General features: G+C 46.4%; 1 protein-coding gene across 5 annotated transcripts in view; it reads right to left on the bottom strand.

The window, feature by feature from the left end:
* Positions 1–12,710, bottom strand: part of SYVN1 (synoviolin 1) — a 52,063-nt gene extending 39,353 nt beyond the window's left edge. The window contains exon 1 of one of the 5 annotated variants that reach the window (XR_009759930.1): positions 8,287–8,431. Coding sequence is in view for 1 of the 5 variants with exons in the window: in XM_061605687.1 (XP_061461671.1) it covers positions 8,287–8,352 (66 nt within the window). In the remaining 4 variants the exon portion in view is untranslated. The other 4 variants (XM_061605689.1, XM_061605690.1, XM_061605687.1 and 1 more) reach the window with 4 other exon arrangements.
* Positions 12,711–12,752: the final 42 nt, after the last annotated feature.

The following is a 12,752-nucleotide window of genomic DNA, read 5'->3' as shown; positions in this document are numbered from 1 at the left end:
GGTTCGATCCTCTCTCCAATGCTTTTTAATATCTATATAAAGCCGCTGGGAGCAATCATCAGGAGATTTGGGCTGCAGTATCATCAGTATGCGGATGACACGCAGCTCTATCTCTCATTTAAATCTTCACCAAGGTTGGCTGTGGAAAGCCTGTCCAAGTGTCTGGAGTCGGTGAGTGGCTGGATGGGAAGGAATAAGCTGAGGCTGAATCCTAACAAAACCGAGGTGCTGTTTGCGGGAGACAAGGGTAGGTTGGAAGATATAGACCTGGTGCTTAACGGGGTACGTTTGCCCCTGAAAGACCAGGTCCGTAGCCTGGGGGTCATTCTTGACTTCCAGCTGTCCATGGAGGCTCAAGTTTTGGCTGTGAGCCGGGCAGCTCTGTATCAACTCCATCTGATACGGAGGCTACGCCCCTACCTTCCCAATCATCTGCTCCCACCGGTGGTACATGCCCTGATCACCACTCGCCTAGACTACTGTAATGCACTCTACGTGGGGTTACCCTTGAAAACGGTTCGGAAGTTACAGCTGGTACAGAATGCGGCGGCGCGTCTGATTGCAGGCAGCCGCCGGCGAGATCACATCACTCCTGTGTTAAAGGAGTTGCATTGGTTACCGGTTGTGTACCGAGCCCAATTCAAGGTGTTGGTCTTAACCTTTAAAACCCTATACGGTTGTGGCCCAGCTTATCTGAAGGAGTGCCTCCAGCATCGACAGGGATGCCGCTCAACAAGATCAGCCTCAGAAGACCTTCTCTGGATCCCACTGGTTAAAATAGCTAGACTGGTGAGGACTAGAGAGAGGGCCTTCTCAATAGTGGCCCCCACCCTGTGGAATTCTCTCCCAAATGATCTACGCCATGCCCCGTCTATAATGAGCTTCTGCCGGACCCTGAAGACCTGGCTTTTGGGACGGGTTAAGTTTGTACTGTTTTTAAACTTTTAATTGTTTAAGTTACTGTTTTATCTGTACGCTGCTCAGAGTGGCTGGACAACTAGCCAGATGGGCGACTAATAAATTTAATAATAAATAAATAAATATGCATAATGCATTTTAATAGTATTTTATGCATTTTAATTTACTGTAATGTTTTGTGTTTTTATTGTGTATTTTATTATATATGTGTGCGATTTTATTGTAGCCGCCCTGAGTGCCCTGTTGTAGGGTGGAAGGGCGGGACAGAAATATTTTAAATAAACAAACAAACACACCTCCCCAATTTTACCTGCACCACAGCCTTATAAATCAGGCAAAGATGTAGCAGCTGGTGCAGGACTGTTAAGCAAGTTACGTGGCTGGTGGAATCTGAACCCCCATCTCCCTGGTCTGGGTTGGCTCCAGCTATTACACCACCCTGGCTATCCCTTGCCATAAACCTACGGAGAACTCCCCCTCACATCCTTCCACAAACTCACGAGAGCCTGCAGCATTCTTTGTTCTCCCTCCTCTGATCCAGACTGACCAGTTAGCAAACGTTCAGCTGATGGGAGGCAACAGCAGTTAGTATATGGGGCTGTTATTCAGATAGATAATCCACCTGCATTGGAGGAATTTTTATTTTTCTCTTTCGCCACCTTCCAACAGACTGAAGGGTAGCAATGCAGACAAATTGCCCTGTGGGTCTACATAGCAAGAAGTAAAAGTAGGTGGGCTATGGTGGTGTGCGCTTATAGATGTCAATTTCGTTTGGATATCGACCAGGATATTTGGATGGCATATGCATCCACTTACACCAAGCTGAGATGGCTATATTGACCAGAAGCAAGGGGAAGCGTCAAGGCTGGCATTTCCAGAGAGAGAAGCGAAAGAAAACCCTGTCCTGCAAACTGAAATAAAGACCAAGGCTGGACCCAGTTAATCTGAATAACTATAGACCGGTGGCGAATGTCCCTTTTTTGGGCAAGGTTTTGGAGCGGGTGGTTGCCAGCCAAATCCAGGCGCTCTTGGATGAAACCGATTATCTAGATCCGTTTCAATCCGGTTTCAGGCCCGGTTTTGGCACTGAAACAGCCTTGGTCGCCCTGTATGATGACCTTTGTTGGGAGAGGGACAGGGGGAGTGTGACTCTGTTGATTCTCCTTGATCTCTCAGCGGCGTTTGATACCATCGACCATGGTATCCTTCTGGGGAGACTCACGGAGTTGGGTGTCAGGGGCACTGCTTGGCAGTGGTTCCGCTCCTACTTCGCGGATCGTCACCAGAAGGTAGTGCTTGGGGAACATCACTCGACACCATGGATTCTCCATTGTGGAGTCCCCCAGGGATCGGTCTTGTCCCCCATGCTTTTCAACATCTACATGCAGCCGCTGGGTGCGGTCATCAGGAGTTTTGGAGTGCGTTGCCATCAGTACGCTGATGACACGCAGCTCTATTTCTCCTTTTCATCTTCCTCAGGTGAGTCTGTTGAACCGTTGCCTGACCGCGATAATGGACTGGATGAGAGCTAATAAACTGAGACTCAATCCAGACAAGACCGAGACATTGTTGGTGAACGCCTTCCCTGCTCAGATGGTGGATGCTTACCCTGTTCTGGATGGGGTTACACTCCCCCTGAAAGAACAGGTACGTAGTTTGGGGGTTCTTCTCGACTCTTCCTTGTCTCTCGAGGCCCAAGTGGCCTCGGTGGCACGGAATGCGTTTTACCATCTTCGTCTGGTAGCCCAACTACGCCCCTATCTGGACAGGGACGACCTCGCCTCCGTTGTCCACGCTCTGGTAACTTCAAGATTGGATTACTGTAATGCGCTCTACGTAGGGCTGCCCTTGAAGACAGTTCGGAAGCTTCAGCTGGTGGAGAACGCAGCTGCCAGATTATTGACGAGGACCAGTTAGTCTTCGCATATAACACCTGTCCTGGCGCATCTGCACTGGCTTCCTATTTGCTTCCGGGCGAGATTCAAGGTGCTGGTTTTGACCTATAAAGCCTTACACGGCGTGGGACCTCAATACCTTGTGGAACGCCTCTCTCGCTATGAACCTACCCGTTCACTTCGTTCAGAATCTAAGGCCCTCCTCCGGGTACCAACCCATCGGGAAGCCCGGAGGGTGGTTACGAGACCTAGGGCCTTTTCTGTGGTGGCCCCTGAGTTGTGGAACAGCCTCCCCGAAGAGGTATGCCTGGCGCCTACACTTCCATCTTTTCGGCGCCAGGTAAAGACCTTTTTATGCTCCCAGGCATTTTAATCTTCTTAACTTTTTAAATCTTTTAATCTGTATTTTAATTTTTGTAGTATTTATTTTGTTTTTGCTGTGCTTTTCGTTGTTTGTTTGTATATGTTTTTGTATTTTTATTATGATATATTGTATTTTATTTTGTTTGTTCACCGCCCTGAGAGCTATTTCGCTAAGGGCGGTATATAAATTGAAATAATAAATAAATAAGCAGAAATAATCATCCATGCGAGGTTTTTCTTGAAAGAGGGAAGCTCACGCCAAACACATCAAACCCCCCACCCCCTTACATACTTAAAGCAGGGGTGGGGGGAAACTGTGGCTCTCCAGATGTTGGACACCAGCTCCCTCAGCCCCAGCCAGCAGGGCTGATGGTCAGGGATGGTGAATGTTGCAGTCAAGCAACTTCTGGAGGGCCACAGGCTCTCCTCTACCCTGACTTAAAGAGACACACGAGTGTGCTCCGTACCACAAACCCTCAAGCTTTCTTCAGTGTATCCTCCCCACTTTCACAGGCACATATAGCGAGTTTGTGACACCCCCACTTTCCATGAAGTGCTGCAATGAGCTTAAATATACTTTCTTAAAAAAAAAAAATGAACTGCCACAGCCAGTTCAATGTGCTCAGTAGGCTAACAAAAAAAGGCCATGAGCTCAGATGGTTGCTGGAAGAAGAGGGCATTCAATAGGAGTACACAATCACGCATCAAGAATATAAAAAGGGGCCCGATTGGATCCAGTTAAGGGTCCATCTTGTGCAGTGAGGAACTGCCATCTCCACCCGAAGCGGCTTTCGCCACCTGGGTTGCTGCTCCCCGATGCTTTCAGAACCAACTACCCTAGGAGGAAGAGCAGCAACGCCATCTGCTCTGAGGTTGATGGTATCAACAGGGCTCCCTAAGTCTACCTGCCACAGTGGCAGGGACAAGAAGCTTGCAAATTCCAGCTAGACCCCAGAAGGTCAAGGCACTACCTGGCAAGGCCATTCAGCTTACGCTGGAGCCACTTAGAGGAAAGTCTAGTAGCCAGGCCATTTCTCAGCCAAGGCCTGTTGCGAATTGCGAGAAGCCGGTTTCTGTTCCAACATGATTAACAGAGCACCCTGTAACATTAAGAACTTGAGTTTGCTTGCTTTCCTCTTCTTTCACCATTCCTTTTGCCTTTTGTGTCTTGCCCCCTTTTTAATCGTAAGCACGAGGGCAGGGACTGTGGCATTTTCACTGATCTGTAAGCTGCTCTGGGAATCCTTCTGACTGAATAGCAGGGTATAAGTACTTCAAATAAAAAAAAAAGAGGCCCTGCTTCAAATCATCTGGTGGGCGGGGATGGAGGAGGGGGCTCTGACGGTCATAACTCCTGAGACATGCAATACTGTTATGAAGAAAGCCCACTTGACTTCATCATCATTGGCTTCCCAGTGAATAGTGCAAATGTGTCTTTTCAACAAGGCCTTTGGGAAGCTGGCTCACTGACGATCTGTGCTGATGTTGGATAATTTTCTTATTTTAGCTGGACTGGACTGGTCATTCTTAATATTTTTGTTTTATGACAAAGGTGAGCTGCTTTGAATCTTTTTCAGAATAGAAAAGTGGTGTAAAACTGTTTTAATATGTGCACTACTATCCTAGCTTCCTTTCTGTGGATTCCACACAAACTTCTCGTCCTTTCTTTGACAGCCCTTTGAGACTGTGCCCTCCTTATCACTCTGCTCTTATATCCCAACACACCCATTTCTGTGGCTTTCCCTCCACCAGTTCCACCAGCCTCAGCACCCTGAAGGTCTCCTGCTCCCTCAAATGACTTCAGCCTCTCTCCCTGGAACTGCAGCCCGCAACACCTCCATGTGAGGCCACCTCTTACTTCCTTCAAACCCACTCTTCAAAGACCACCTTTTCCAAAAAACCTTTGGAATATCCCCTTGTCACCACCATACCATTACTGAAAAGAGAAACAACTGCAGATCCTTCTCCTTTATGCCCTGCCTCAGTTTCCTTTCTCTTTCCTCCACTCTCTCCTTTGTGTCTGTTTTTAGATGGAAAGCCCCTCAGGGGCAGGGAAGAAGTCCTCACAAAGCATCCTATGGCTCCATATAAACAACTATTGTAATAATAAATATCTAGGTATCATCAACCAGCCAATAAATCTCAACTGTGTTGGGGAAGCAGCAAATGGCAACTTTAACCTCCTGTTACTTCTTTTTAAACATGATTTTATCTCAGTATTATTCGATTACGTGTTGTATGCTGCCTTGGGTATGCGAAAACAGACAGAGGCAGGATACAAGTTGAAATAATAATAACAACAACAAACAACTATGTGCATAGAAGTAAAAGTCTCTCAATGGGGGAGCAAGATAAGGCAGTTTTAACTTGCTTCTGCCATTTTTGTTATTTTATTACTTACTCACATGACTTTATATTATTTGATTTTATGTTATAAATCAGTGACAAAAATAATAAAGAAATCATGTGTGCAACAAACTTAACTTAAACGTGCTAGACAAGCAACATGTGGCATTTTAATTGGCCGTTAAGAGTAATGGTGAAGAGATCAAGCTACAAGTTAGAAAGTCCCCAGTTCAAATCTCGCCTCTGCCTGAGCTTAGTAAGTGGTCCTTGGCAAACCACTTTCTCTCAAATTCAGCCTCAAACCCCATACGCAACATGGAGAGTAACAATACAGGCTTTACAAGTTTGTTGTAAGGATAACAACTAGACAATCATAGCTAAATGTTATGTATTACTACATTCTGCACATCACCTTTGATTTATACCCTGCATTTCCACATTTTCATACACTCTAGGTGGTTTACATCAGATAAGCAAATACTAGCGAGGTAAAATCACATCAATCTGAGCAGCAAACTGAGCTGGTGTGAGCCAGAATGCAACCAAAACATGGCCTTTGAGAAAGAAAGGAGATGTTATCGCCATTGCTAAGGGGAACTCCAGGACTGGCAGAAATACAAACACAAAAACAAAAAGTTTCAGGAAAAACAGCAGCCAAATGAGGACTGGAGGTCAGCAGCAGCCGCAGACTGTCATATGGGAATATCCTGGAATAGCAGGCTGGAACACCACAAAGGAGCACTCCTGTTAGTGGTGGTGGGGTGTTGCTGTGTTTGTATATTTTGCTGCAAGTCCCACTTATAAAATGACAAACTAAAATTAAATTAAGATCACTATGCTTTACTTCTTCAATACGTGATATATTCATGCACACATGTCTATCACCAATAAGTCACAAACAAAATGTAAAGTATCAGTTACATGCATCCATTAACCCACCCTCCTTCAACCATCTAGGAAGCTGCCTTATATCACATCAGATTCTCAGTCTATCAAGTTCAGTCTTGTCTACACTGACTGGCAGCACTCATCAATGTTTCAGGCAGGAAACTGAATCTGAGACCTTCCACATGCCGTCAATATGCTTAATATTTGTTTATTAATTAAATTTATATCCCACCCTTCCTCCCAGAAGGAGCCCAGGACGGCAAACAAAAAAAAACCTGAAAGCACTTTAAAGCATCTTAAAAACAAAATAACTTAAAACATATTAAAGAAAAACATCTTTAAAAAAACTTTTAAAACATCTTAAAAAACAATTCCAGTACAGGTGCAGACTGGGATAAGATCTCTGCTTAAAGGCTGGTTGAAAGATGAAAGCCTTCAGTAGGTGCTGAAAAGATAACAAAGATGGTTCCTGTCTAATAATTATTAGACAAAGGTTAGGTGCCACAACACTAAAGGCTTGATTTCTATGCTGTGGGAACAATAAGATGGTATCTGCAGGAGGCCCTCATCTACAGAGCACAATGATCAACTGGGTATATAAGAGGTAAGACAACCTATCTTTCAGGCATCCTGGTCCCAAGCTTCATTGGGCTTTGTACACCAAAACTAACTTTGAACTTGGCCCTTTAGCTAATGGGCAGCCAAGGATGGGGGACCTCTGGCTTTTCAGATATTGCTAGACTCTACAGAAAGGTTGTAGCTCAATACAGAGCACCAGCTTTGCATGCAGAAGATCTCAGGTTCAATCCCCAACATCTCCAGGTAGGCTGGGAGTCAAACTAGGCAATACTGAGCTAGATGGACCAACAATCTAACTCAATATAAGGCAGCTTTCTCTTTCCCTATGTCTTAAAGGAAGGGCACCGCTCAGCAGTCAACCATCTGTTTTGCATGCAGAAAGTCCCAAGTTTAATTCCCAATGGCATCCCCAACTAGGGCTGTGAGAAGACTCCTGCCTGAAACCCTGAAGAGCACCGCTGCCAGCCAGTTTAGAAAACACTGAGCTAGATGGGCCAATGGTTTTACTCAACATAAGACAGCTTCCTATGTCTTTGGGAAAGGGTAGTAGCTCAGTGGTAGAACATCTGCTCTGCATGCAGAAGGTCCCAGGTTCAAGGATCCCCAATAGCATATCCAGGTAGGGGGGGGAATCCTGGAGAGCTGCTGCCAGTCAGAGTAGAAAATACCGAGCTAGATGGAACAGTGGTCTGCCACTATAGAGACAGATCCATACATCCCTATGTATGTATGTATATATGTATGTATGTATGGGAAGGGCTACAGCTCAGTGGCAGAGCATCTGCCTTGCATGCAGAAGATTCCAGGTTCAATCTCCGATAGCATCTCCAAGTCGGGGTGGGAGGGAAACCCCTGCCTGAAATCTTGGAGAGCCGCTGCCAGTCCGTGTCGACAAGACTGAGCTAGATGGACCAACGCTCTGAATCAGTACAAGGCAGCTTTCTAGGTCCCCATCAGCCCCCTGCCAACATGGCCAAAGATCAAGAATGATGGGAGTCCAGGCTCCCCTCCCTGCTTTAAACCACCGGGCTGCAGCCCTTCCACGCAGCTTCGCCTGGAAACTGACCACGGGTGGGGATAAGGCCTCGCCTCCCGTCGGGCAACCACGACAGCTGCCCCGCCCACTTGGGCCTAGGCGCTTCTTTCTTTCCCTCCCTCTTCTGCTAACAGCCACCCCGGCCTTCCCCACCGCCTCTACAACTCACCCAAACCCGGCAACCCCGGAAGCCTCTGCGCGACCACCTCAACCAGCACCAGCTCCTCTCTTCAGTGCCTAACCGGAAGCCCCGACGCTCACCTGACACCTCACTTCCCGGGAGCTACCAAGCGCTTCCCTCAGGGATGTTTTCTTTTTGTTTCCCATCCTTTTCTACCCATTCTCCGCTCACTCGTTCTCATCAAGATATATTTATTTATTTAAAAAGGAGAATTGGTTTTTTATCCCCCAAGGTTTCATATCAGGTACTTTGTTCCGCACACACACACACACCCCTCTCTTCGAGTGTTAAAGTGGTACAGCCCAAACATCCCCGCTTGGAGCGGTCCTCCGACACCAGACAGGCCAAAGAGAGTCCCGTGGCTCCCTGTGATTGGTCCAAAGTCTGGGCTCTCCTCCAATCAAAGAAATTTGCCGGGAGGGGCCAATTGGGATGGAACAGCCGTTGCTAAGCGGGGAGGCGGGCTAAAAAAGAGTGAAAGGGGAAGAGAGGGAAAGAGGTTGGACCTCAAGTCGTGGGTTCGAATGTAATCTCGCCCATGTGATCGGTGGCCGTGTTACTGTAACCCTTCTTGCCTCTGCCTTCTCTCACATTAACTTACTGTGTGAACACTTCAGAAAAAGCAATGCGTTTTTGTGGGGCTAATCAAGTTAAATCTCTACCACAACAAACGTAACACCTGGACTCTAGTCCTCATTAATTTTGATTTCCCATTTTAAGAAGGTTGCAACATTTCTTGTACTATATTATTATTAATTACACCTATATCCCTTCTCTCTTCCAAGCAGCTCAAGGCAGCGGACATGGTACTCTCACCTCATTTTATGCTCACAAGAGCCCTGTGAGGTAGACTAGGCTGAGAGCTGGAGCTTCCAGATGGGCTGTTTACTGAGCATTCATTCTGACATGTGCAAAGGGAAGGGGCTGTAGCTCAGTGGTTACAGCATCTGCTGTGCATGCACATGGCCCCAGGTTCAATTCCCAATGGGATCTCCAAGCAGAGTGACCCCTGCCTGCATGAAACCCTGGATTGCTACTGCCATTCAGTGCAGACAGTACTGGCCTAGAGGGACCATTGCTCTGACTCAGCATTAGGCAGCTTCCTGCATTCCTTTGAGGGGGTTATACAATATTGCCAGCTAGCAGTTGTTATCCTGCGGTTTGCTTCTTGAACTTTTTGCAGGGAGAGAAGTGATGGGATAATTTTACCGGACGGTGCAGAAATAACCTGATTCTGTGCAAATAAAGTCCCAGCCCCATCTAGAACCACCTAGTGACCAGCGGTTTCCCTCTCCATGTCATCCTCACTGCAACCCTATGAGGTAGGTCAGGCTGAGGGGGAGTGACTGGTCCAATGTTTCCCCTTTCCGTTTTATCCTTCCAACAACCCTGTGAGGTAGATTAAATGGAGAGAGTGACTGGCCAAGGTTCTGCCCTCCATTTTATCGCCTTAACCATGGAAAATCCGATGAGTAAAAATAACCTGTTATATGTCTGCAGTCATGGCTGGTGTGGAAGCTTGCTGGTGCTTTTCTCACCCCCCCCCATTGTTTAAGTGGGTGGCTTGTCACGTGTAGTGACATTTCAGTGGGTGGCCTCTTATGCCACATTTCAGTTTCTGTCTGCCCCTCTCCTGAGCATAGCCATTTTGTTCCCTGTTGCATGTCACCCCAATCTCCGAGCCGTGAGAGATCTACAGGGGTCCGGGTCCCTGCGCTTGCCCAGGGTTTGGTTTCCTTGGAAAGAAGGTCAGCAGAGTCTGTGGTGTCTTTATGAAATATTATGGTTTATTATTTACACACATTCCAACCTGAGCTTAAAATGGAGGGGTTCAAGGCATCAGCTGCCCAGTAGATCTTGCTTTTCCATAGGAGATCCTGAAGCCATTGTGCAGGGAGCCAGCCTCTCTGCCTGTCTCCAGTTCCCAGCCTTTTCTCAGACTAACCAAAAACACAAGCCTCTCTTCTGGCTTGTGGGGGCCCCTCTCCTGAAGAGTTCCCATAACAACAGGATCTCCCTGGCCCAGTTAATGGGCACTTGATAAACCCATTAGCCCACCAGCCACTCTATTAGGCTAACCAAAATGACTCATCTGACCAGCGGAGCAGGTTTCTCACCTCCGGGTGCAGGGTTCCAAATCAGAGGCTGGAAGGGGACTCATAACAAATCTATCTTAACCCTCAAACCCATAACATCCCGATGGCCCTATCAATATGAACATGCCTATTTCCGCTAATTGTTGCAGGCTGCAGCCACGTTTAAAAAAGCCCATACTTTTTGTATTTTTTTTTTCAAAATATGTTTACAGGTCATATCCACACTGCGCATTTAAAGCGCATGGCTTCCCCCAAAGAATCCTGGGAACTGTAGTTGATTAAGGCTGCTGGGAATTGTCATTCTGTATGGGATAAAGTACAGTTCCCAGGATTCTTTGGGGGAAGCCATATGCTTTAAATGTGTGGTGTGGATGTTCAAGCAAAACATGGGGATTGGGACCTCCTTCATAGGACAAGCATAAGAACATTAGAAGCTGCCTTGTACTAAGTCAGACCATTGGTCCGCCTAGCTCTGTATCACCTTCACTGACTAGCAGCATCCTACAAGCCAATCAGCATGAAAGGGAAGTGTGTTGGCTACTGAGAAGAGTCTTCTCACAGGCTTCCTTGTCCTTTCCTGCTGATTGGAGCCAATCAGAGTGAAAGAAGGTGAGCCAGCCACAGAGATGACTCTTCTCAGTAGCTACCACTCTCCCCTTTCATGCTGCTTTTTTGTATGTTGGACATCATGTCCTCTTACTTCATGGATTTGAAAAACTTTACAACAATTTTTTTTTAAAGAACACTGAGATACTATTTTAGGTCCCAGGGAGGCTCTCAAAGTGTCTTACATCGGATTATCACAAGAAAAATGACTTTCATGCCTGGTATCAGGAGCCCTATGCAGAGAAGCCAAGGCTTGAACTCAGGACCTTCTCCATGCAAGGCAGATGCTCTACCGTCACACTTCAGAGTACTCAAAGTGGCATACACGGTTTTCCCCCTCCCCATTTTATCCAGTCAGTGTATCGCTCAGCCCAACCTACCTCACAGGGCTGTTGTGAGGGTAATATGAAGGGTACCCCTGGAGCCAGTCATAGTCTGCCTAGCCTACCCCACAGGGTTATTGATTGAAATAATAAAATGTTGTGGATATTTGAGCTAGTCACTGTCTGCCTCGCCTACTTCACAGGGCTATCTGAAGGATAAAAAAAGAGGTGGGGGTCCTTGAGCCAGTCACCCTCTGCCTAGCCTACCCCACAGGGTCATTGTGAAGATAAAATGGAGCGGGTCCTTGAGCCAGTCACCCTCTGCCTAACCTACTTCACAAGCCTATTGTGAGGATAAAATGGAGGAGGGTCCTTTGGGCTAATCAATCTTTGCCTAGCCTACCCCCCAGAGCTGTTGTGAGGATAAAATGGAAGGGGGCCTTTGAGCCAGTCACTCTCCACCTAACTTACATCAGAGGTTTGTGGTGGTGCAGGGCTGAGAATCACGTTTACTGCTGTGAACACCTTTGTGGGTGGGATACAAATGTAATAAATAAAACAATTTGGGGTTGAGCTCACTTGCCATGAATGCTTCAGGGCTGCCCTAACAGAAAGCCTGGAGTTGCCTCAAAAGTTAAGCCGCTTTTTATAGTGCAATATCTTGCGTGGCTATTCAGTGATAAATCTGACTGAATTCAATGGAGTTTACACTGAAGGACGTGTACATAGGATTACAGTCTGAGAGTACATCCCTAGGCACATTTACTCAGAAGTCAACCCTACTGTGTTCAATGGGGCTTACTCCCAGGTAAGTAGGCACAGGATTACAGCCTGAGAGCACAATCCTATGCACATTTACTCGGAAGTAATAATAATAATAATAAACTTTATTTCTACCCCGCCCTTTTTCCAATAGGACTCAGAGCAGCTTACAAGTAAAAACAACACCAATTAAAACATACAGAAATATACTATTAAAAAAGAATTAAACTATGAGAAAAATTAAAACCATAAAATATAGGTTAAAAACAGCGGACAATTTAAAATAATAAAATCATATAATGTAGTCACCAAACCTATGACACTTAATCCTGGTCGTTCTCTATCCCAAATGCCCGCTGAAATAAAACTCGTTACTTGTCGCCGGAAAGACGGCAAGGAGGGAGCTGATCGTACCTCACTCGGAAGGGAGTTCCACAGCCTAGGGGCGGCCACCGAAAAGGCCCTATCTCGTGTCCGCGTCGTATGTGCTTGCGAAGGTGTGGGGAACACAAGAAGGGCCTCACCTGAAGATCTCAAATCCCGGACAGGTTCATGTAAACCCCACAGTGTTCAATGGGGTTTACACTTCCAGGTAAGTTTCCACAGGATCCACGCAGTGATTCTCAAACGGTGCGCCACAGCATACTGGTGCGCTGCAAGAGGTGGCTAGCTGTGCCGCGAATATTATGAAAGTGTATTATTATTTAGTTATTTTTATTCATAGTTTGAAATATATTAATATATTTTTAATTTTGCACA

The sequence above is a fragment of the Rhineura floridana genome, chromosome 22 (genome assembly GCF_030035675.1).
Source record: "Rhineura floridana isolate rRhiFlo1 chromosome 22, rRhiFlo1.hap2, whole genome shotgun sequence".
NCBI lineage: Eukaryota > Metazoa > Chordata > Lepidosauria > Squamata > Rhineuridae > Rhineura > Rhineura floridana.
This window is presented reverse-complemented; position numbering and strand designations above follow the sequence as displayed.